Genomic DNA, 27,170 nt, shown 5'->3' with positions numbered 1-27,170 from the left:
CTTTTTATTTTTGTACTACATCAATGATTTTTGGTACATATATGGGGAAGAATGTCCTGACTCCGAATCCGTTCACGATCAAATTTTTCTTTGGTGCGCGCAATAGTTATTAAGGTTATTTATTGAAATATAAATGATCCACAGAATCCGCGATATTTTCAAAAACATTTTTTGCCAAATGGATGGATTTTCACACAGAAGATTTTATTTTATTCGGAAAATAAAAAACTTACTGATCGTTGGTATCCATGTGAAATAAATGACATATATAAAAATGTCGCCGGAAAAATAGGTTTAATAGATTTTTCACCGCACGAAATGTTTACCTCTGGATGGATATTACTGTGCATATAACATACCCATGAAATAAATGTTACTCTGTTGGGAAATTGGAACTAGAAGAAAAATTCAAAAAAATACTCAAAATCTAGCTTCAAAATCTTACTTTGACAAGAATAAGTGGCTTAGTCACAAATCGAAAAAAAAATCTTAAAAAATCTGGGTTGCCTCTCCCTGGTTTTGCACATTTTTTTCATTAAAGTAGACGCAGCTTCCACGAAACTAAACTTTGGAGGTCAATGTTATGAAAATTTCAATTTGTCTCATATACTTAAATACTCCCGGTGAACCTCGTCATCAGCTATGTTAAAAAATTGGCAATATTGCCCATTTTTCTTAGCTAGATCTTTGTTAGGTTGTTAATTCTCGTAATTAATGCCCACATATTTTTTGTTTATAGTTCCATTTTTATAGTTTTTGTTGTTGCAATACACAACAATCTAATCTGCATCGTTTAAAGCGCAAAAAAAACGAACAAATATAGTCATTGGGCGAAAGTTCAACAAAAATAAATTTTTATAAAATGTTTTTTTTTTTTTTTTTTTTGCTTAACCTTCTGATTGATACAAAAAATTAATTAATGGAATTTCTCAAAATAGAAATTTGCATAACGAAACGCAAAAAAAAAAACGAAACTAATTGATAATCAAAAATAACAAATTGACTTTTGCAGTATAATAAAATAAGCATAGAGAGGCAATTATATAGAATGGATAAAGGAGAAAGATATGGCGGGCGATAATTAAAAGATTTTTAAAATAATGTTTAGAAAAATGTATGACAATAACACTGTGCGACAAATTTGAATTTTTTTGATAATTACCGGGAAATTCCAACAGATTATAAAATTAAAATAAATAAATCATGTTCCTTTAATGTACTGGGAAATGTCTTCGTAAAAAAATACAAGAAAATTTTGAATTTTTGGTTTAAAATGTATGACTATATATTCGGTATATACATTATATATACGAATTTCTCTTGTTCAGTGACTTATGCTACAAATTGATGGAGAATATTTTGTCCCTTATGCTATCATTCTAAAACGACATCTTGTGTGAAAAATGGGTAAAAACTAGTAATAAGTACGATATTAACCCTAAAATGAGTTTTGTTTTTTAAGATTTTTGACGTTTAGGCTGATTTTTGAGTTTTAGTCTATTCTGAGACTTATAGTAAAACTTTATGGCGAACATTTCTGAAGATTATTCTGAGCAGCTTTAACCCCGTTTTGAATGAGTTTTCAATCACTCCTGGAAAAGGGGACCGAAAATACCGCTGTAATGAGTCGTTTGAGGGTTGAATTCCCCGATTTTTTATCAGTAATATTGCCGAATCAGTAATATTGAAATTATAATTCGAAAATTATAACAATTCTGGAAAAGGGGGAATATTGTTCCCCCTTTTTAGGTCACGTGTCATCTTTGTTTAGCCCCTCTTTCATAATCTGTTGGAATTTCGCGGTAATTATTTTTTGTGTTGCACAGTGTAATTGAAATATTTTTGCATATACTTATGTTATTTTTAAAAGAGAAGCGAATAGATGAATTTAGAATGAAAAAAGTCATAGAAACCAAACATTTCAAAGGTAAAAACAACTAAAATTTCAGAGCTCAACTGTTTCTACGGTTTTGTCCAAAACGAAAACCGATTTAAACCTGAAAAAAACAGCACGATATGTTTATTTCTAAAAAGGTTACAGTTAAATTTTTGCAATGCTTGCAATTTCAGTTGCTTTAGTTTTGGCCACCAGTGTATGTGATTAAATTGAGTCGTTAACAACGCCATCAAAATTCCCATTAAGCTACATATCTATTTACATACCAGATCCACAAAAAATCGCTCACAGCTAACTCTTGTTGACAATAATATAAACATTTTATTTTAATAAGCGATTCCATAGCACGTTATCACGTGCCACTGGGACCTAAAAATTTAAAAATCTCGATTTTATTGTTTATTTGGCTACGCATATCTCTGAATAATTCGAAGTATGACTAATATTTATGGTACAATTAATTGATAATAATATCCTCCGAAATAATTTTTTTATTTCAAATTTGCAGAGTTAAATTATCTCATTTAAATAGCTTTAATCGCTGCAAATTAAATTCGATACACTTCAATAATCATAACTAAATACCATGGCTTGCTTAATGACTTCCTTATTACCATTTTTGTTTAATGAAAATAAGTAGATTTATTGAAATTATATTTCAGGATTTTAAGATTTGATCAAGTACCGGTCGACCACTTGAATTCAATTTGAGCATGATTATTATTTCAATACATTTTTTGCCAGCGGCAATTGAAATTCGTTTCACCCACCATCAACACATGCCAAAATTTCAATTCAAATTGTATTACCAATAAAAATAATAACAATAATAATCATAATTTGTTGTTTCAATTGTTTTTTTAATTTAATGAGATTTTAATTTGAGAATATTGGCCATCCATTGGTGCAATGGAATATTAATATCAATAAAATTGTTTGGGGGTGTTAAGAGATACATTAAAAAAAGAAAAACGTGATCAAAAATATTAATAACAAAAATGAAGATAAAAAACGAAAATTCCTATGGAAAATATAACTGGAATTCTTTTTTAGTTATTATTCGAATAAGATTGTATGGTCAAGGCAAATTCAGAGGTAGTTGCACTCGGAGTTATGGTTGTCTTATATTTTGAAGGAGAAGAGGGGCTTTTGGTAGCGCTATAAATTATGGTTCGAATTATTTTGGAGAGAAATGTTAGACAATCTGACCATATCCATCAAACATGCGATGTATCTTCCTGTGAACCATTGTATTCTAAAGTAGATAGTCGATTGTCTTCTTCAACATCACAAATACGACAAAGATCCCAGGGCTTGTGGAATATAGTTTACGGTTAAAAATAAGGTTTTAATACATGTCGTCTTAAAAATATCCTTCATTCAATTTATATATTCAAAAATATAAATATTTTCCCAGCCAAAAAAAATTATTACGCTGTTACTCAAAAACTTGACCTATTAACGGTCATTACCTTGACATCTGTTTTATCTCTCTTTATACAAAAAAGCTCATTAACAATGAAGTCACACAACATTTCTTTCAGCGTGTATTTTTCATCTTTCGTTGACCAACTACATTTTTAATGTGGCATAAATTGTACTTTTGGGATGCAAATTGCAGCATTTCATTTGTTGGTAATTACACATACACACACACACAAAACAAATCACAGATAGCAGTATTCATTCAAAAACAACAAAAATGCCGAATTTGTCGCATTATAACTTTTGGATATCGCTGTTTTTTGTTCTTATTTTATTTTCGCCCAGCATGCTGTATGTTCTTGATTCCAAAAATGTGGGCCAAACTTTTGCCAAAGAACAATATAGTCGACAACAACAACAACACCACAAAAAAAGAACACAAAATCCCGAATTGCATCTCTGCTGCATTTTGGCATAAAGCCAACTATTTCTTTAGGCAAAGGCCGAACTTGTTCTACATTTATTATATTGGAGTGATGTATGAATATTTAACTACTAGCCAAAATTTGTATATTCACATACATATATATTTTATGTGCTGTGAATGTGTCTGAATGCCGTGGTAGGTGTAAAAATTTCGTTTTCTGGCAACTTTAATCTCCTCGCATAAAATCGGTTCTTTGTTGTGGGTGGTGTTATTGGGATACTTACAACCTTTTAAAGGACAAAAATATTATTAAAGTATTTCGATTATAATAATTGTTAACATATATTGCCAGAATTTCTTCAAGTAGCTGCAAATGTCTTATATTATGAGTTCTTTCAGATATTTTCTTAAATAGGTCCATATTCTTCAATATTCCCCCTACTAAGGTCCCGCTTAATTTCCAACCTGAATGCATATAATTGGATATTAATATATTTCATAGTATAAACAACTTACTTGAGGACAATTTCCAATTAAATATTCCAAAGATTTATGGAATTTTGAATGCCGCCTCTGATTAACATGATTTTTTTAAAGTACTGATTTATTCATCCATAACTATCTAGTCTCTTTCAAAGTAATCATCGTCAGATATAATACACATATACCAACGTTTTTCCAATCATTGGAACATTACTAAATCACCAAGAGCTCATGTTTCGATTTCTCTTTTATCTCCTCAATCATAGCATTTGGGAAGAACAAAAAGCCAGCGGGTTTTAAGTCTGGAGAATACGTTGGTTGAGTTCTTCGGGATTACACACAGGTTTCATTATTCGTTTTATATAAGGTATACGTATCGAATATATTATTGATCAAAACCATTATACAATTCACTTCAAATAAAATTGAAAAGTATTTAAAACTTTTAGCCGTTTGTGGGGTGAGGTCCAGAAGGAGAGGACCGACGGGTCCCATCTTCGGACTTGATCTAAGATTTGTAAAGGTAATAGGTTGTCCAAAGTTTGGTTCAAATCGGATAGTTTGTTCGCATGATATTATAAAATTAATTTTTAGTAAGATGTTGAACATTTTGTGGTGGAGGTACCTGAAGGAGTGGACCAATGAGTCTCATCATCGGCCTTGATCTAAACATGATGGCAATTATAGATTGTGCAAAGTTTGTTTCAAATTGGACAGTTCGTTTGCCTAACATTGGATTTATAAATATCATGGTTTGGTTTAAATCGAGCATTCAACTCGCCTAAAATTGGGTTTATAAATATTGAAATTTTGACCCTTTTTTGGGACGTACCATCTTCCTATTTGATCTAGGCTTGGTAAAAATAATATGTTGTACAAAGTTTGGTTTATATTGGATGACGGAATGCTTAATTTGGCATTTCCTAGTTGTCGGATGATTTCAATGGAGTACGTTCAAGTCTTGGAAGACAAATTATTGCCATTTTGGGAAAGCAGCAACGATGAAGGATTCGCTTTTCAGCAAGATAACGCGTCAGTTCATAAAAGTCGCCATACTTTAGAATGATTAAAATTAAAAAATATTCAAAGTATGAAAATATTCAAAGTATGGTCCGCATGTAATTCCGATCGAGAACATAGGGGGAATCTTATGGGTCGATTATAGAAAGCAACCAAACTCCAGGCAACGCCACTGAAATAAAATTTAACATTATGAATATCAACTTTTCTGAGTTGCAGTCGATAATACTGTTTTGATACTTTTACAACTAGAAATATTGTAAACAAACAAAAAATTGAATTGAATATTTTAGAAAAACTAATTTTAAGTGATGATAAGCTCATTGGAACTATTTTTTGATGATGAAAATGATGTGCAAGGCGTGTCATCATTAGAAGGCACTTAAGGAGATAAAGCACTGTCATCCGTACTGTGATGTTTGGAGAAATGTTCAATCAACTGCTCATTTTTGCTTTAAGGCGTATTTTCAGCTACCGAAAAGCCCGACGGTCAACAGCAATTCCTTCTCTCTTAAAAGTGTGTGCAGTACGGAGGTTTTTGGAGGGAAGTTTTCAAAAGTCCCATGGCAATGACTTCAACCTTGACATCGCTCAACCCAGAATATCGGTGGTTTTTACTGAAGATGTCCGGATAATATAGGAAAAACTGTGTGGATTGTTACCAGAGCAGGAAAAAGGGGAGAATAAACATTTTTTTATTCGAAAATAAAGTTCACGGGTGTTATCGAATGTATAGACGTGTGTGTCGTACATATCATGGACCCAAAAAAGATGTTCACCATTTTGAAGTAAACACGACTAAACAGCAACCAGGAATAAATGATTGCCGAAAAATTCTATTTGAAGCAACTGAAGTTGACAACAGTTGCCATCCATAATTCAAATTTGGCAACTGGCAATTCCACTAAACTATGGTTACCATCCATAATCGACCCATTAACTCGTCGTGTCTATGCTGACAACTGCCAATACCAGACTGTTTTTAACATAAAAGAAGTAATTATGGATTAATAGCGGTCAATCGATGAAGATTTGCGAAAAAAAAATTGATAGACAGTATGATGGCCAGAATTTTTTAACTTATTCAAAAAAAGGGAGGCCCTACCCATTATTTATTAAAGTTAGTTTATTAAAGATATTTTTTATTTTGTAAAAGTGCTCTATAGTTATGCAACACCAATAAACTTAAGATTGCAGAATTAGGCGAAACCATATAGAAGAAATCAATTATTTTCGTTGAATAATATGTGATTTTGGTCATTTTACTGTGTACAATAACTTAATGTGTCCATTTTAATTGTCCCCTAACATACGAATTGAATTAAAGGTGCTTCTATAGTTATGACACGCAGTGTATAAGAGGCATGTGTGTCAACATAACAGAAAAAAATGTGATAATCAAACGTATGTATTTATGTATTGGATCTCGTAAAAAAGTTTAAAATACCCACCATATTTCTCCAACTGCAATCCTTGCACAAACATCCATTGTCAATCACTTAATATATTAAAATTTAATACATTTTGCCAACCCACTCTAATATCCACATCCTTAAATGTAGGCTTTTAAAGAACTCATTTCCTTCAAGTACAAATGTAATGAGTTAACTTATAAACAAAAACCTACAGACATAGCAATGCATGTCGTCTGCCACTGATATTGTGTAAGTGTGCAACAACATTCCTTAGAGTGTCCTTTATATTACAAAAGTGGAACAACAATGCCCCATTACATACAGTGCACTCCACTCAACATTTATAGTGTCTTAAAATGACTTTTTAAAATGAAAAGGGTGAATAGAAATGAGAGTGAATCCAATTCACCCCCTTTCATCTCTACTGAATGTGAGGGAAGTCGTTGAGAGCGTTCATTTATGAATAGCTTTTATAGTCAAAAAACCAAAAGACTTTTTCAATCTTATTTATAAAATGTCTCTGTTTTTATAACAATTTCCCCCTAAAAAACACTCTCGCATCTCACCCTACTAGAAAACCAAAACTTTTTTGTTGAGCCAACCGGCTGCTGCTGCAACGACATTCGTTTCGGTTTCCCTAAGTGACTCTCCGTTTGGTTCTGTGCACTAAGGCTGTTTTATTTTCCAACACCCCTCAAGTTGACGACACAATTCCTTTTTGCACAAAGTTCACGCAAAAAAATCGATGACCTACATCCAATTAGACGACTACTGATGGGTGACATTAGATGAAGTGGCGTTGGCTTCTTCACAGAGTGTAGAACATGTGCAAGCCTTGTCCTTTGAAAAAACAAAAAACATCACAAAAGCCGGCAAACTAAAGTCTAAAAAATGCACTTCACATGAATGGATTTTCGTACTTCCGTTTTGGCCAGAATAGTCGGAAATACTTTGTCTGAGTTTGTTAGTATTTTAGTGTTACACTTTAGGTTGGTTTTCTTTGAGAGTGAAAGAGGAAAATTATTTGACGTCGAACTTAACACGGATGAACAAAATTGTCTTTAATTAAGCAAAGGTCAACATTTTAAAGTGTCTCCACTGCAATACATTAGCATGTACCAGAAAAACCGATTAAATTAGAAAATAAGTTAGACATGGCGAAATAGTACTATGACACTTAAACATTTGGAATTATTTTATTTTCTCTTTAGAACCCTAATTGCATATTCGAGTATATCTTTTGGAGAGGTATAAAATCCTAACGAATCTTGGTATTTATATTTGAATCTTAGGCACGTTTGTGTCCACTGATAATCAATTTAATAACCATTTTGTAAGTTATACTTTCGGGACGTCTATTTTGTTATTGATTTTATAACATTTATATAATTCTTTTAATTTCTTATATACTTATATAACAAAGAAAGCCCGATGGAGTTATGATCCGAGGTGTTCAAAATACTTTGAACAGAATTTTGTATTACATCGTTCGATGGAGTGTTTTATGATAAGAGTCTAAAACCTCACATGCAACGCTGATAAGAAAGTGGTTGCTTGTGTTGAGATTTTATGTCACACACGATGGGAAAATTCTCCACATATCAAATTCTTTTATTAGAACAAATAGTTTATTTTTTATACAGGCGAGCTGCGGCTGTCTGTATATTTTTACATTTTTTGGTCCTTCGCAAAAATTGAGTTTTCACCCACCAGTGGTAAGTGACTCAATTGAACCAGCAAAGGGAAAATTATAAAAAAATATAGCAATTTTGAGTGAGGAGCTCAAGAATTGTTAGATTTTCTGTATCACGAGGTGAACAGTTTTTTATTAAAAAAAATATGGAGAAAGAATTAGATTTTTCCATAGAGTCTTTGGAAAAAAGACTTGATGAGAAGGAGAGAATGAGAATGTACAGGCGGTTTAATCGAGGCGCACAGGAGATAAACGTCATAGGTGTATATTTAACGGAAAGAATACCCTTCCGGCCAGGAGGTCTACTAAAGGAATGGGAAAATATTATTAAAGACAATTTGGCAGAACTGAAGCAACTTGCATCCGAAATCAAGATGAAGATATAAATTCAGATCTGGTGCAGGTGACCCAAATGTGTGAAACCATTGTAAAGGAAGTGGATGGTATCCAGTGGGATTATCTGGAATTCTATTGTTCGATCTACGCCAAGAACTCTAGAATATATGATTTCGCATTAGAGGAAATATACAATGAAAAATGAATTGCCTACAATGTCAATAAAGAAAGCCCTAACCGAAATGGAATATTTGAAGACATCATCTATGGAGATCAGAAAGTTGATTCCAAAAGTTTCAAATGTGGAGTTTTCGGAAGATATGTTCTTCAAATTGAATCGTATGGCCGACATATATTACGATGTAAGGGAGGAGCTGTCTAATAAGCTGAAATCTTCCAATGACATTTTGGTGCCCCCGGCAAGCCCTTACTGTTGGGGGAATTTATTTACAAACGGCAATGATTGAGACAGTCCACTGAAAAAAAAAACATGAACTAGAACCAAAAGTCTATGAAAAGCAAAAACAAGAAGAAAACCAGGAGTTTAGCGCAGCAGTTCAATAAAAAGAAAGATGACGGAACGGATCTTAGGATACAGGAAAAAGAAGTCGTTTACCCTGTAGATGAAGAAGTTTTAGAAGAATGTAATATAGAATATAATGGTGATGTTTTCCCCATGGATGTGGAATCCAAGGATGGGTTAAAAAGGAATGCAGTTCACTAATCAGGTTTTGTTCACGTGTTTCAGCTTGACAATAACCTCAAAATCAAAAGAGGTTCACAAAAAACAAAGGTTCGGAATGTGAGTTATATATATCCAATATATCCATAATATATCCAAAATAATTGTTAGGCGGTCGATTGCTAGCAAAATTTATTTGAAAGAAAGAATCATAAACTTTTTCTAGTATTGATCAATCAAAAATTGCGTCATTTTAATTTCCATAGATTATTTCGAAAAAAAAAAATTTTATATATTTTTTGTTTTTTATAAGTGAATAAATTAACTATTTTTAAAAATGTTACAGTTCATTTATTGCGTTTGCAATTTTAATTGATTTAGTTTTGGCCACCAGTGTATATCAACGAGAAGGGTTTCAATGTATTCGTAACTTAAAATTGAAATGAAGACCTTTAAAAATATTTAAAATTGCGGCTATATAGTTTTGCAAGGAGGTCCTAATAACAGGCACTCTGGTTGGACAACTAGGGCAGGAACTTCAATTTACAGAAAATATAACGGGACATTTGGATGGGATTATTTCAAACATTAACCTATATTTAATTATTTCTAGAAATATATTTATATTCACCAGGAATCCTATATGCCAAATTATAGACACTTCGATGAGAAACTTCGCATAAAAAGTTAACACATGTGGATAAAAAATATTGACCCAACCCTTATGTGAAGTTTACGAAAAAAATTGACCTATATATGCATGTGAGCCCACAAAAAACCTTTATACTATATATTCTTGTGGGCCAATATTGAAAATTTTTACTAAGAAGATTTTCTAGCCAGTAAGAACCCAAAATGATAAACTATAGATTATTAGGTGGAAAAGTCCAAACTCGTGATTTCAACAAACAGATGAGTAGAATAGAATTTTATTCTGCTCAACATAAATATCAACCCAATATCTAGTCGAAACTTTATCCTAATTCGTTTTTAACGACCATGGACTCTAAAAATCACTGTCCGAAAAATGACTATATAACCTGTTTTAGTAGTTTCAAAGTTTTGCTCATATACAGTATTGTTCGAAACCTAAGCAACTTTTTCTTAGTAAGTAATCATGGTATTTTATTATCTTGTTAAATTGAATTATGAAAAGTACTTATTTTATTAACTATTGCATTATACAGTCGACACTATACAGTCGACTCCGCTTTACTGACACGGAAAAAATTTGGATTTTTGAACAGAAAATAATTTCAGTTATCCGAACTCATCATAAACGAAACATTTTTTACTTTTACGAATTTCAATAATCTCTATATCATAGCGAATGTGTATGTTTCGATTTTTTTTTTAAGAAAATATACGATAGAAATTACAACTAGTTAACATGTTCACTGCTTATGGGAATTTTATTATGAACTGTAAAACTTATGAACTTGTAACGAAATCCATCGTCTGCCTGTTGCAATCGTAAGACCTATCTTAAATACAGCGTTTGATTTTAAGAACCTAAAATATCGGCCGATTTTAAGTCTTTTTAACAGCTGGCTAAGCTGTAATACCCAATATGAGGTTGTAAATGAGTATAATACTTCCTTGCAAAACTTGTCACCAGACCTCAATCCCATTGAGAACCCTTTCAGCATTTTAAAACGAAGGATTGGAACACGTCGCCTTAAAAACAGACAGGAACTAATGAACTGCTTAAAATCAGAGTGGGAAGCTATACCAACAACAATTCTAACAAATCTCATAGAATCAATGCCAAAAAGATGTGCGGCAGTGATAAAAAATAACGGGTATCATACGAAATATTGAAAGTTGCTTAGGTTTCGAACAGCTGCTTTGTGAGTTAATTTTGTTTTCATTTCTTTATTTTTTTCCAAAGAAATATAATTTAAATTTGTTGTTATTTTCAGATTATAGACACATAGTAGAATAGTAAATAAAATATATATTTTTTATAAATCAATTTAACGATATCATATAAGACCATGACTACGTACTAAGAAAAAGTTGCTTGGGTTTCGAACAATACTGTATTTGCCAAAAATCTGAATCATTCTGGAATGACTGGCTGAATTTGTATTAAACCACTCGAGCTATTTTCAATGACACCCTAAAAATATGCCACACGTCCTAAATTTATTTCTTCTTTCCTACAACATAAAAATAGAGTTACAGATCATATTATTTCTTTATGTTTACATTTTTCCTTACTTATGCGATTTGCTTTGATTGTGCAAGAATATGTTTTTATTAGTTATTAGAATATGTATTTTTATTGAAAAAAAAATCCCCAAAATTATTTAAAAATATCCATGATAATGAGAAAGATAGTGTGCTCATTTCGAAAACAATGGCGACAAATACAAATTACAATATTCGAGTGTACGAATCTATTGCTCATTTGATGTTACTAATTACTTTACATGACATCGCTTTGAATTTCACCCTAAATTCCATTATAATCAATATATTTACTCCATTGACGTATGTGAATCAGGATTAATCGAGTTAAAAATATTTATCATCCGCTTTTATCTACAAACACAAACGTTTAGATTCCATATTAAAGCCACAAAGTAATTGGTACATATTTCTAATTTGACACCAAAATTAATCGATGCTAAAAATTACTACAGGTATCATTTTCGGTCAAATGGAAACTAATAGCCAAATCTATGTACAATATATGATATCAGGTGTCTTAGTCTAAATCTATTTTACAGAAAAGGGTGTGTTTGCATTTTATTGCTCCAAAAGCAAGCAAATATTAAATAATTCATTCATTAAATGGCCTTAGCCAACTTTTTTAATTTATTTATACCGAACTTTGTCCCCATAAAATGTGAAACAAATTGACCTCCATTCAATAAGGAAACACTAATTACGGACAGCAGCCATTAAGTGCACTCTTATGGGTGTATTCATGTGTATTATATGGTTTCTCATATTTCGTTTCTGTGTTGGTGTGTTTCTTTCCAGGGTGTAATTATTCGTGAAGTTGAGGATGGTGTACGCTGTGAGCAGTGCAAAACAAATTGTCCAGGATTTGCTGCCCATGATTGGAGGTAAGTGATACTACGCTATTTGTGTTGGAATAAATAATTGAAAATGTGTTTGAATATTTTTTATTTAAAAACCATCAATAGTTATAGTCGTTTATTTTTGGCAATTGTGATATAAAAAATAAAAATATGATTCATATGATACTTTATACGCATTCCTTTTTGCATCTGGTAAATGAACAATTTACGTTATTAAAATAATAGTATTTAATCTTAAGTACAGTCAATGCTCGGTATACGGATTGATATATTGTCAGATCCATCCGTTAAAACGTAAAGTGTACAATTGCAAACATTTTTCTCATTCGTTATATCCCGAATTCCTTAAACTGAGTATCCATTATAACGAGCGTTGACTGTACAACATAAATGTGATTTTACACCGGAAGTAGTGCTACACACACATACATAACACACATTTATGGCCAGCTCAGTGTTGAAATATTCCCACACGTTTGATTGAATTAGCATCGCTGTTGCCGTGCACTTAACTTCGATATGTGCTGCTAATTTCATTTTAAATATGACGAACAGGATTGAAACATTAAAAAAAGGAACCTCAACATACATATATGGGAAATTACAAAATTCTTTTAAAATTCCATAAAAAAGAATTTGAAAAAATTTTTTGCGAGCACGTTTATGATTTTTGGTACATAGGTTAAGAAAAATATGCTGATTCGAAATATGTTCGCTTTCACAAATTCGGATGATGCGCACAAAAGTTATAGCGATTTTAAATCTTGTATTTCAAATATAAATTAAATTAATTCCTATTTGTTGTAATTCGCGAATTTCTTCACAAATGGTTAAACACATTTGTTTTCTTTGCATATTTGTCAAATCACATTGAATTACGGTTAAATTGTCGCGAAAAACAAATAGAAGCATGAAGATATCTGAAAAGAAAATAAATTAATTTTTTAATTAAATCGAAATGTTTTTTGAATTGTCGATTTTTTTAGTATGGTTAAGGGAATACGGTTTTGCCTTAATCTCCTAAAATATGCGACGCTTTTTTCTTCAAATTCTTTTAGATGATTGTTAAATATCGGTATATTCATCTGATAACAGTTTCGACTGTAAAAATGACTAAATATATTGCAGCAACAATACATAAAAATTATCAATATTTAAAGGCATGCAATTCGCGTATTAGTTGAAATCAGTGGATGCGCATGCTGTTTTCGTATAAACCGAATCAATGTCTTTCCATAATTATGAATTTTTCGATGTTTAAATTAGCGGTCAAAGTGTGTCGCTCGATGCACTTTAGTATGCAAAAACCCTAAAAATGGCTAAAAATCACTCAACGTGCATACGATTTTTATGCGCATCCGATTTCAGTAATCTCCTCTGAAAATACACAAAATGACGCCTATTTTAAAAGGATCGGTTAAGAACCGCGGATGTGCCTCCACAATCGATTTTGGATAAAATACGCATATTATTCGCGAATCGATATATTTTTGACCTTTTTCACACAGATTCGCGAATATGATGACACTAGAATGATTGTATGTGAAATCAATTCGAAGAAAAACGCGATTATATACGCGAATTTGTCAAAATAAGTTTTTGCAGTTTTTCCCACATTCAAGGTACCTATATCCGCCGTTTTATTGGGCGGAATTGAACACGGATGGGCTCATTAGATCCGGCACGTAAAAAAACTAAAATCACGTGGGGTTCCACCGAATTTTAATGGACTTTCTTAATTTTAGACTCAAAAAATATGTTTCTTATAAAAATTTACGTCCCAAATTTTCGTCTTTGGAACCCAATTGCAAATAAGCTACGGTGAGCACATTCATGAGATATACACTAAACGAAGCAAAATCACGAGTTCTACAATCCTATAAACCCTTTAGTCCATTATCTGGATGCGCATCCTAATTATAAGAAAAATTCAAAAAACACCGAAAATCCGGCTTCAAAATGTCAGCATCCTTTTTGGGTGGATGCAGTGATGATATCGAAAAATCATACATTAGAATCATATTGTCCATAGGGTATTCTGCAACTTAGTCACCGATCACATATGCGTGCGTTGTGTAGTTTAGCCACAAATCAGGAACGAACACAAAAAAACTCGTTGGCTTCAACACATTTTCAACCATTTTTTTACATTACCACCATCACAGCTTCCACCCAACTTATTATTTATTACCAATATTTTAAGATTTTGACATGAACACTTCATTTTATAGAAATGAATTTAAATCATATGCAATATGTTCATATTTCGCGAGTTATAACCTTGCAAACCTCAGCTTCAAGGAATTTAAAAGATTTTTGTAATTTCCCATATAAAGGCTGCATATATAGGTAACCGGTATATATATTCCGCAATACAAACGTGTGGATGTCAATTTATTACATATGCAAACTGTTAGGAATACCATGGGGAGCTTATTTTAAATTGAATCAAATTGTTCTGGAAAGCAGTAAATTTTTTTTAGGTGGGGAGTGCTCAATGTTTTGTCATAAAGTGTAAAAATATGCTACTCTACAGATTTTTAATTTCAAACATAAGACATCACTTATGAAAACTTTAATAATATAATACTCGAATTCAGATATTTAAAACGTTTCAAAAGATGAATATATAGTCTATAGTATTTCGAGAGTTTTTACAACAATTTCTACCAAAACGGTGGGCAATTGCGCATTTCGAATGAGTATAAGGTTTTGTCATTAATTAAAAATCGTATGGTACCCAATGTATTTCGGTAGAACGTTTCTATTTTTTCATAAACTTAAATTATTTTCTGCTTGACTATGACTGCGGTCATATACATCAAGATTTGGAACTAGTTTTCTAAGATTTCCGTTTAGAATTACTTATAATCTCATAAATAATATTGGTTATATATCGAAATTCTGAAATTGAGAAGCATCGTTATAGACGGATCTGCCTTGAATTGTAATGGAGACTGGATTTACCCCTTAGAAGTCTGATCGAAAAAATGAACCACTTATTTATTCATCAATTGCTAACGTATCCCTTTTTAAGTAATACCCTTCAGAAATAATATACACTAATACTAGCGTTTTTTTCAATCCTTTTATCAATCCTCCTATTAGATCTTCAAGGTAGTAATCCTTATTGACCATACAACATTGTGGGTTATTGCTGTCGAAGAAAACAGTGAGTGAAACCTTCACATTTAACCAACTTAAGGTTTTTCCTTAAGCTGGTTATACTTCAAATGAAAGCTATTTTTTGGGCAATAATGCTAAAATTAATTTGCAAGGCTATATATATATATTTTTTTTTAACATAGCTGAAGCGGAGGTTCACCCCTTTATAACTCGGGAACTACTTAAGTATATGAACACAAGTGGATAGTTTTGGGTTAATTGATCTGTCGTTGCAAACTGCTCATGATATTGACCTCCAAACTTTATTTTGGTGGAAGCTGTGTCTACTTTAATGTAAAAAAATGTGTAGAAACAGTTTGAGGCGAACCAGTTTTTTATGTTCTCTATCGATTTGTGACTAAGCCACTCATTGCACGGTCTTCGTGTCAAAATAAAATTAGAAGCCAACAAAATAAGGACTACGCCCCTTATGTATCATTTTTCAAAATTTTAACTGCATCTACCATTAAATGATGCTGACATTTTGAAGCTGCGTTTTCTGTGTATCATTTCCGCTTCAATAAATGACCTCATACGGATTTTGATCTTTTTCGAAAAGAGAACTTTAAAAACTTCAGCCGAAAGATAGATGTACGCAATTTTTCTCAAAAATAGATTGTGCTGGCACATCCATGGTTCTTAATGGACCACATTGAAATCGGTATAGATCGATGTATTTTTTTAGGGTGCACACCGAAATCGGATGCGCGTTAATGGCATATGGAGTTTTCAGAAATTATTCGCGTTTTACGATTTTTTGGGTACTTCAATGTAACGTGTGGCACATCTTAGCCGTCAAATGAAATTTCGCAAAATATATGGATTGGAAGATAAACTTCAGTACTTCCTGGAAACCGCATGCGCATCAAATGATTTTGAAAATTACGCGATTTACGCGAAATTTAAAATGTATATTTCACAATATTATTTTATTTTAAGATTTATTCCTATTTATAGAATTCTCAGATTTATCGGAAGGGTCTTGATATAATCCGCAAGGCGTATACTTATACACAGAAAGTGATTATTATTATATATGTCAATTTTTCGGCGAAATTCGGGTAAAATAGCACAATATCCCCAACATTTTTTTCTGAAATTTCTTGTATACAATTAAAAAAATAAATATGATGACATTATTTTTTCGAAACAAAAACAAATATTTTTCCTCAATATCTTGTTTTGTTGTCGCTGTAATTTACAAACCGCTACACGGACTTGTGTGATTTTGATATCATTTGATTCATCATGGTGTTTAGATTATGTAGATATTTTTAAATTAATTTTTAGGTGTGTGTGTGTATGTCATTAATATAATGAAAATATTGATGTAATCTCCTATTTTTTTTTATTTTTCTCATATTTCGCGAAGATGTGCAACTTTATTGCGATTATTATAATATATTCATATTCTTATTTTACGGAGGAAGATCTATATCAACGTTTTTGGTCAATATAATAAACGGCGTATTTTTAAGATTTTTTTCTTATGCCCAAAATTAAAACCTCGATAACTTTTGCGCGCATCAACCAAAAATTTGATCGCGAACGGTTTCGGAGTCAGAACATTTTTCTCTATATATGTACCAAAAATCATTGATGTGCCACAAAAACAAAAAAGCTAATTTTTTGAAAATGGAATATTAAAAAATTGACAATATTGCCATATATAACATATTTTTTACTTATGACAATTAAAACATGAATTTATTTTGCGAACTTTATTGTAGGCTTATTTCAAATTTCTATCTCAAACGAAATTTCAAGTATAATATTCGCTCAACAACATTAGCCAATGTGTTTGATAACAACTCATTCCAAGTAAGCTTTTAGGCGCTTTTCATAACGGATATTGTTCATTGATTTATTTTCGAAAACCAAATTCATGACATTTAATATATAGTGAATGTATTATAATTATTCAATGATTTCAAAAATAACATTTAAACATAAATCCAACTTGTTTTAATTATTCTGTGTTAAAATTATATTGTTTCCTGTAGTTTTGTAATTAAACATGCAAAATTATCATGGGCGCCATCTACTGTAGAACAAATTAACATTTTACTAACTTGGTTTGTTTTCACAAGATGGCGCTATTCAAAAGCTTTACGTTTTGTTTTAACGCATCCGTTTGACTGAATTTGTTTTGCAGAATAAATCGTGATAGAGTGAAATAAGAAATAAACTTGAGACTTGTAAATTTTGCCACCCATTAAATTTAATCATAATAAAATTCAATTTCATTTTTTTCGGTCCTATCACGCATAGGATTAAAAAAAATATCAAAAAATGGAATGCCTTATGTTGGAGGATTCAAAGGATGTTTGAATATAGCCTTATAAAACTTTTTATTTTATAATTTTTGGTTTCTTATAAATTTTAAGTAATAGGTACATATCGTCAGCTAAAATGCAAAAAGGCGTAACTAACAAAAAATTGAATGTCAATAAACTACATGTGTTGACAAAGTTTTACACGTCTGCGGTCAAAACAGGAGCTTCTATTAACAAAAAGCAAAAAGACGTAACTACATGTGGGTTTATTTGATAAATGCAAAAAGGCGTAACTAACAAAAAATTCACGTCTTTACTTAATTGTTATGATTGCCATTAAACTAAATAACTAAATTTGTTAAAAAATTATAGTCTATTATTCGTCATATGCAATATCACCCTGCCGGGCATACTTTTTCATTTCACATGACATGTTTATAGTTTTCATTCAAAACAGTTTTTTGCTTCTCCTACACAATTATGTTTTTGTTAGTTACGCCTTTTTGCATTTTCGCTAACGATATGTAACCTTTAAAATGAATATACATATGATAAAATGAATATACATATAAATATATTTTATTGAACAGGGGTTGGCATTTTTGAACGACATGTTTTTTTACAGTGTTTATGTTCAAATATGTATGTATTTTATTCATACATATCAGAAATGCATGAATTCATTAAAAAATATATAAAAAATGTTTTACTCGAGTTTAATGGGCATGTTCAAAGGTGCCCCACCCATGGCATTTTACGAAAATTTAAAATAATTTTTTTGGCAATGAATATATATGAAAGAAATTACATTAGTTATGTTTGAAATGATTGTTGGAATGCAAAAAAATGTGTTTGACGAAATAAAACTATCACAGAATTCTTCCTGCGCCCTTACAACCAAATGAATAAAAGTTTACAATGACACTGAGAAAACATGGTCATCCATGCACAATTTTTCGACAACTGAAAAAGCAAGCCAAAGTGGTTTACGCATATAGAGAACAAGATTGCCATATACAAACATGTGGTTGCGGGTCGGAAAAATATTAAACCAAGATTTTATGGGCGCTGTTCAAAGGTGCCACACGTTCAAAGGTATATAGTTTGGAACAAGTCGGATGCTCCGTTCCCAATATATATATATATATATATTTACAAATTTTCAAAGGTGTTACCAGTTGAAATGGTTTGATATTCTCTATCTTCCTGCAGGATATCCTGGAGGATATTACGATATGCAAATTTGGATAAAATCGGTAACTCCCTTCGAGAGCTTGACTTGTCGGACAAACATTCTAGTTTTGGTAAAAGTATTACCATTTCAAGAGTTTCGATCAAATAGGGCATTCCATTTGTTTAATGTTGAATTAACATATTTTGGGAATTCTTGAACTCGATCTACGATTGTTAAAAATATTGCAATGTGCAAAGTTTGGATGAAACCGAGAGTTATTGTGCCCCGCTTTGCCTTAGAAACATGGTGTTTAAACCCAATATTTCGATTAGACGCATTTATGCCGCATCAAAGTGTACCATCATTAGCCATAAGAGCACAAAAAATGTTTTCTATTTGTTTTTTGATTATTAATATTTAATTTAAAGTGAATTGGAACAATTTTCTTCACAAAAAGGTCGATTTTTTATCACTTTGGTAAAAGTAGGATTATACTCAATGTACGCAAATCTAGTGTATCTAATATCGATCGGGACGATTTTACGAAGATTTGGCACAAAATGAAACCATTAATATTATACTTTAGCCTATTCTAATTGAAAACGATACTAGTAGATTTGAAGACATTTTCAAAACTATAATGTTTCTTCTCAGAATGATATTTAACATTTGGATGATCAGAAAATCGTGGCGCAATGCTTCAAATGCATTCGTGCGACCTATGAATACCTCGAAGCCATAAATGTATTGAGAACAACAGCAGACCCTTAGATAACATGATTACTTTAGCCAAACAGAAGGAATTTACAAAGCTATAATGTTTTGAAAAACCCCAGATGTCCTAAAAAGGCTTTTGTTGATCAAAATTTTATTTAAAAACAGAACGACATCTGCGGAAGAGCCCATAGTACTAAACTCTGTATCGACTACAGAGAATGCATTGCGAAGATCTAAAATTCTTAACACGATCGACATATATCAAACTAATAACATCGCTTAGGTTTGTCATTTTATTTATTAACTTAATTATTATCCATAATAGCACAAATAAACAACTCATTTCATTATGCTTAATAATCTAAATTTCTGTGAATTATGATCTACTTTATTACATTGTATATTTTTATAGCTGAGTAATATGACTTAGATTTGATTTATATCCCACAATGAAATGACGTTGTATTGTGCCACAAACACCCATAAATATTTACATTTAATTGCAACGATAAAGTGTTGAATTTTCAGAATAAACTTTAAAAAAAGTTCCAATGATTATATTTACGAAGCCAACAACCACAACAATAACTACAACACCTTTACCAAAACCGTCTATATAATTTAGTAATGATTTGTTGTGGTTCAATAAAAAGCGCCATCATTCGTATCGTAACACATAATTTCAAATCATCAAATTGCATGTCTTCATTCATTCATTTGTTCATTCATTCCAGGGGAACAAGATTTAAATATTGAAAGAAAATAAACAAATGTTCGAAACTAATCAAATATTTGCCTGTGAGCTAAAAACAACAAACAATTTCAAATGATACTGAACATTCAACGAGAACATGAAATTTTGAAAAGAATAACATGTTGGCGTAGTGAAATATTCGTTTATATAATAGTGGGTGCAATAGGGGGGCCTAGGGAGTGTACATTAATTTTGTAAAATTGAATAATACTTTTCACTTAGAGTCGAAAGACATAATTTTAAATTAACAAAGGATATTTTTAAGAATATGTCCGCCTGATTTAGAAATAAACAATATAATATCAAACTAATATAAAATTAAGGAAAATATTCATGTTTACCGATTAACATGTAGTGCATTAATTTTGTGTATGTGTATATATGTATGTACAAAATCTGATAACCGCAGGTGAAATATTTTCATTTAAAATACAACGTAATTTCATTGTTTTTGATTGATTGATATTTACCAAATATACAGTCGATGTATTCAAACTGTTGAAGGAATTCCGATACAATACCATGATCAATGTATGTAGTTATACGCAGCAGTCGATGTTGCCGATAGATATATTCCCTCAATCTATTTGCACTAAATTTATGTTCTGTATAAATGCACAATTTAGACCATTGTATTCGGTCTATTGTATTCGGTGTTGATTCACGCGTTCATGGCTTTAAGTCGGAAAGTCGCCTCATGTTTTATTTCGATGCCAAAATGGATGTATATATAATCTCCAAATCTCTCGTTGGCGTTGTCCGCCTTGTCCCACATTTATAAGTTTTCAAGATGTTGAGCCTTTGAGGAAATGATACCAGAAGAAGTGGAAAATTAGGTTCCTCGTTACAGTTTAAATATCCATGATAGATATATTACGATGTCCAAAATGATAACCAATGGGAAAATCATTTTCCTTTAAATCCAATTTCCAAGCTTTCAAAATGTTGTCACTTTGTGGGGAAGGTACCCGAAGTAGTGAAACGATAGTATTTATCTTCGATCTTCATATAGGTTTGAATGAAAAATTATGCAAAATTTAAATCAAATCAGTAACTTCCTTCGTGAGTTGTCGTTCGCACCAGTCAGTAAGACAATCGGACGAACATACCTACTTTCATAAATCGGAGTAGATTAGGTACCAAGACTCTTGGGGATTAAAGCCGACATTTCGATGAGGCACATTTTTTCGTATCAATTAGAGTTGGACAATCTCATTCCTAAAGTTTTTCGATACATTTCGGTTCCTTCCGGAATAGGAACTGGTTTCATAGTTCCATTTAGTTCAATCGCTCATTTGCACACATCAATTAATACGATATGTAATTATTTTAAACTAATTCGTTCCGGAACGATCTAACACTAGTATTTGGTTGTGGAAAAAGAAATCCATTGTCGAAGAAATGATCGAAGTTGACCGGAGTGTTAGTTGTCGTAACATCGGCCAGGAGCTAAAAATCGAACAAACATTATGAGATAGACCCATTTCTTAAACGGATAGTGACTGGAGATGAGAAATAGATCACATACGATAACCCTGTGCGAAAACGATCGTTGTCAACGAGCATTGAAGCACCTCAAACGGTGCCCTTACCAGGACTGACGGCCAGGAAGGTTCTGCTATGCATTTGGTGGGACTGGAAGGGTATTATTTATTATGAGTTGCTTCTATAAGACCCAACGCTAAATTCTGATCTCTACCTTCAACAACTGGAGCGGTTGAAAATAGTAATTGACTAGAAACGGCCAGAATGGGCCAACAGAAAAGGTGTCGTGTTCCACTAGGACAAAACTAGGCCACACACATCTACAGTGACTCGCCAGAAACATCGGAAGCTTGGTTGGGAAGTTGCAATGCAATCCGGCACCAAGTGATTAACATCTTGTTCTTACATTGCAAAATTTCTTTAATGATCTAGGGAGTGAAAATCGAATATTAGAGTTTTTTGCAAATAGAGAGCAGGACTTCTATGAGAGAGTCATTTTGAAGTTGCTTTAAAATGGCAACAAATCATACAAAAAAAAAAAAAAAAAGAAAAACGGTGCATATTTGGCCCAAATCAGACATACCACAAAACGAAAGTTTTTCACCTCCATATATTCAGAAAATTTTCGTTCATAAGATTTTGCATGAGGTCTTTAAATACAGGAAATCGATATTCATATGTTTACTTCGCCCTTTTATCCATTTTACCCGATAGGTCGAGTTATGAAGTAATGAAATTTTGCTGGTAACTCTAAACTTTATAGAGAAAAACTTTTTAAGATTTTACAGATATGATTCGATGTGAGTGGGATCATGTCTTTTTGGGAAATTTATTTGTTGCAAATCTTCACAACCTATACTTATTATATTTCATACATTGTATCAGAGACAACAATCTGTCATAAAATAAACAGTTTACTTATAGCAACCTCATTTCCTTTGCATTCTTCAACAGTTTACGAAGGAACCGATGATATTTTCATACAGAAATTGTAATCCAAAAATAATATTTAAATATTTACTCTCTCTTCGTTACAAACCACGGACTGGATCAATAAACTAATTACATACAATGTTTTTGCAATTAACTAAAAAGTCAGCAACAGCTAATACCCCACAAAAATGATAAATACCAAAAATTCACGGCAATTTTGTTTATTTTTGTTTTGCATTCGGGGCGCTTCAAAGATGTAAATTAAATTATATTTTGAAAATGGCCATAAACATGGGCATTAGCCAACCCAACCATTTACAAGGGGTTGTGTTTACGATTTGCGAACATTTAAATCGACATTAAGACATGTAAATATGTTTGTATATTTTTTTTTTTACACAGCATCGATTTTTGTCTGCAATATTTGTTCAATTAAGAAAATTGTCTGTTGTGTGTGTGTGTTTTTTTTTGGCAGGATGAAATTATCAAAACACAAAATTACGTATTATAATCTAGTTTTTATTGCGGACATTAGGGTGGCTAGTAATATTAGTTTGGGGAAAAATATATCCATTATTTTTTTCGGTTGGTGGCTGTACTGATAGATTTCAAACTAATTGGCCAGGCAAATAAAATTGCGAATGATGTTTATGGTTCCCATACTGTAACAGCCAATTATGTGCAATTTTGGTTTCGAAGATCCGTTCAGGAATTTTGTGATGTTTGTGGCCCAATGTTGCCCACAGGCAACAAAATGTTTTAGAGCTTATATTTAATATGCTGCTAGTAGATATACAGTGGTGGCCACAGAATTAAAACATTTACTGTGGTAAACATTTTTTGATCAGCCCTCGATTCGTTTGAAGTATTTTTGAAAATTTTTTAATTCAGAACACTTCGATATACTGCACTTAAGAGATTTAGTGTGGAAATGGAAAATTATTTCATGCAATTTTTCCATAAATAACGGTTTTTATGAAAATACATCGACTTTGAAGTGGCCATATAATTAAAACATTGTGTAATTTTTTACTTTACTGCATTTTTTTTTTAATATTTTTTAAAAAAGCTCTTTAATTTAGTTAAATTATGTAAACTAAGCACCGATAAAATCATTTACTGATAAAAATTTTTGAAAAAAATCTGTAAAATCTATCAAAATTGCCAACAATTTGTACAGTACACCTAACATTCAGAAAATCACCTTTATTATAGAAAATAAAGGTCCGAATGCACCAGAAATTGCTAGAATTAGTAAAAAACAATAAATAATTCTCAAAATAAATAAATATTTGAAATAAAAACTCAAAAAATGGGAATTAACCTAAAGGAACGATTCAATTTCAATAGCCTTTACTGAAGAAGGCCGGAATATTTTTGCAGTATGTGAGAAAATATCGATTGATATTGGTATTTATTATATCAAATCGATTGTTCGAGTAGTACAGAATATATTTAATCAAAAAATTTATCAGTCACAACAGAACGAACAGAGATCAACACCTATGTTGACGAGAAAACGTTTCTGGTACACAGCAGCATGTTTGATGGTTAACTCTTGACCCTTCAAATCTATTGAACATGACAATATTTTTCCAAAATAATATTTTTTGGAGAGAATAATGCCCATTTAATCTATTTTAGCCTAAAAGAAAGAAAAATTTTACAATTTGACAAATATTTAAAGTCTTGTGTTGAGCATCAAAAATGCTGCTGTGTGGCGGAATCTTTTACTCGTCAACATAGGCATTGATCTCTGTTCTTTCTGTTGTGACTGGTATATTTTTTGATAAAATATATTCTGTACTACTCGAACAATCGATTTGATGTAATAAATGCCAATATCAATCGATATTTCCTCACATACTGCAAAAATATTCCGGCCTTCTTCAATAAAGGCTATTGAAATTGAATCGTTCCTTTAGGTTAATTCCCATTTTTTAAGTTTTTATTTCAAATATTTATTTATTTTGAGAATTATTTATTGTTTTTTACTAATTCTAGCAATTTCTGGTGCATTCGGACCTTTATTCAAAGACATAGAAAACGTAAAGACTCGACAAAATGCATTTTGGCAAAATAGTTTATGAAAAAATATCCAGGGGGAATCAAGGTTAACAGAGGCATGTTAAGAATAAAATCGTCAATACGCGAAAATGTGTGAATAAAATGTAAATAAAATTAGAGGCCTGCACTCAAAATATGTATTTTCATTTTATAAGCCTAAGATATAGCATTAAAAACGTTTAATATTGTTCTCTCTGTTGTTATGATATCGTAACAACAGAGGAAAAGCCATCTGTTGGAAATTGCGTACGTATCAATTGTCCTATCTTTATACTTTTATGTCTTTGCTTTATTTTCTATAATAAGGGTTATTTTCTGAATGTAAGGTGTACTGTACAAATTTTTGGCAATTTGATAGATTTTACAGATTTTTTTCAAAAATTTTTATCAGTAAATGATTTTATCGGTGCTTAGTTTACATAATTTAACTAAATTAAAGAGCTTTTTTAAAAAATATTAAAAAAAAATGCAGTAAAGTAAAAAATTACACAATGTTTTAATTATATGGCCACTTCAAAGTCGATGTATTTTCATAAAAACCGTTATTTATGGAAAAATTGCATGAAATAATTTTCCATTTCCACACTAAATCTCTTAAGTGCAGTATATCGAAGTGTTCTGAATTAAAAAATTTTCAAAAATACTTCAAACGAATCGAGGGCTGATCAAAAAATGTTTACCACAGTAAATGTTTTAATTCTGTGGCCACCACTGTATATATTCTTTGGCCTTCATATGTCAAGACGACACATATCAGAAAAAAATCTAAAAAATTCAAATTTTTGGTTAAGTTATGAGCTTTTTAATATAGAGAAGGGGACAAAAAGGTGTACAGTACTAATTTGTGTATACAGTGAAAATTATTTTATTATTTTTCTTGTAAAACTGAATATAGAGAAAAATTTAAAATAATTTTTTCGATTTCACATTTGGTTTTCTTGATACATATTGGGCTTTTATTTTTCAGAAAGAATGTTACAGTACATTCTTTCTGAAAAATGGATGTAGCGATGTCAAATTTTGTCCATATCCTATCTAGGATAGTTTCATTAAATCTGTGAACAGAAAATTGTTCTATGATTACGGAAAAAATTCGGGGCTCAAAGGGTTAAAGATGCACCGTCGAAAATGTCGATAAAATCAGAGAAATGGTCGAAGTTAATTTTTTTTATATTGAGATTTTTGAAGGTATGGGCCCGATTCCTTTCTAAATTATTGTTAAGTATTATTATTGTTAGTATTAATTTTGCTTGTGGCTTTGTGTCCTTAAATATAATAGAATTTATAACGTAACATGTTTTGTAAACATTTCTAGAAATTCTGGATATGTATCAGATCCTAAGAAAGGACTTAAAACACTTTCAAAATAAACGAATCAGTTATGAACAAAAACTGTCACTATACATTGTGATGATAAATTCTCATCAGGAGGGGGTCCCCATATTTCAAGATTCCATCTCTGCTCATTTAATTGAAACCATATTTACCTATTTCCTATTTTTTTTTTTTTCATTAAAAATATCGGAAGCACACTTTTCGTACACTTATAGCACACAATTTAAAATTTCCAACTTTAAGCAATCCTTCTCTTCTGACCTATATTTTTTAATCCAATAAAATTAAAAAAAAAAAACTTTGTGCATTTAAAATCGAATTAACACTCTAATACACTTTTAGAACTAAATCATCGTGTTGAATTTTTTTGGTAATTCATACCATGTTCTATGATATATCACAGGTCATCGGAGACGGATGTTTGGTAGTGTCTTAACCTCTTTCCCCCTCTGCATTTTTTTATTCAAAATATAAACAAATGCATTTGCCTGTGATCTCTTTCGATTTGTTTATAAACAAAAAACAATTAAATAGAACAGAAACACAAAAAAAGAAAACAATGTCCAGACTTGTTTGGTCCAATCGCGCCCAATAATCAATTGTTTGTGCCAATTTTTGTGGGTTTTTGTGTTTTCTTTTCTCGTTTTGTGGTAAACATTTATTTAATTCTTTTTTTGTGCACTGATGTTGTTTTTGTGGTCTTTAATAATGACGTTAATTGCGTCTTTAATGCCTCTGGGATTATTTACATTTATGGATTTTATTTGCCTGGCCAATTAGTTTGCAATAAATAGTAGAGCGAGCATCGGCGTTGTCGTAACATAAACATTTAT

The 27,170-nt window shown here is 31.4% G+C and overlaps 1 protein-coding gene across 1 annotated transcript in view; it reads left to right on the top strand.

The window, feature by feature from the left end:
• LOC133330735 (four and a half LIM domains protein 2) overlaps window positions 1-27,170 on the top strand; it is a 283,851-nt gene that overhangs the window by 72,095 nt on the left and 184,586 nt on the right. The window contains exon 2 of the mRNA XM_061539142.1: window positions 12,370-12,455. Within this exon, the coding sequence (XP_061395126.1) occupies window positions 12,370-12,455 (86 nt within the window). The remainder of the gene's footprint in view (window positions 1-12,369; window positions 12,456-27,170) is intronic.

This window comes from Musca vetustissima, unplaced genomic scaffold, assembly GCF_032173495.1.
Source record: "Musca vetustissima isolate MV318-11 ecotype Yass unplaced genomic scaffold, APGP_CSIRO_Mvet_v1 utg69497, whole genome shotgun sequence".
Lineage (NCBI taxonomy): Eukaryota > Metazoa > Arthropoda > Insecta > Diptera > Muscidae > Musca > Musca vetustissima.
The sequence above is the reverse complement of the archived record's forward strand: the minus strand, read 5'-3'. Positions and strand labels throughout refer to the sequence as shown.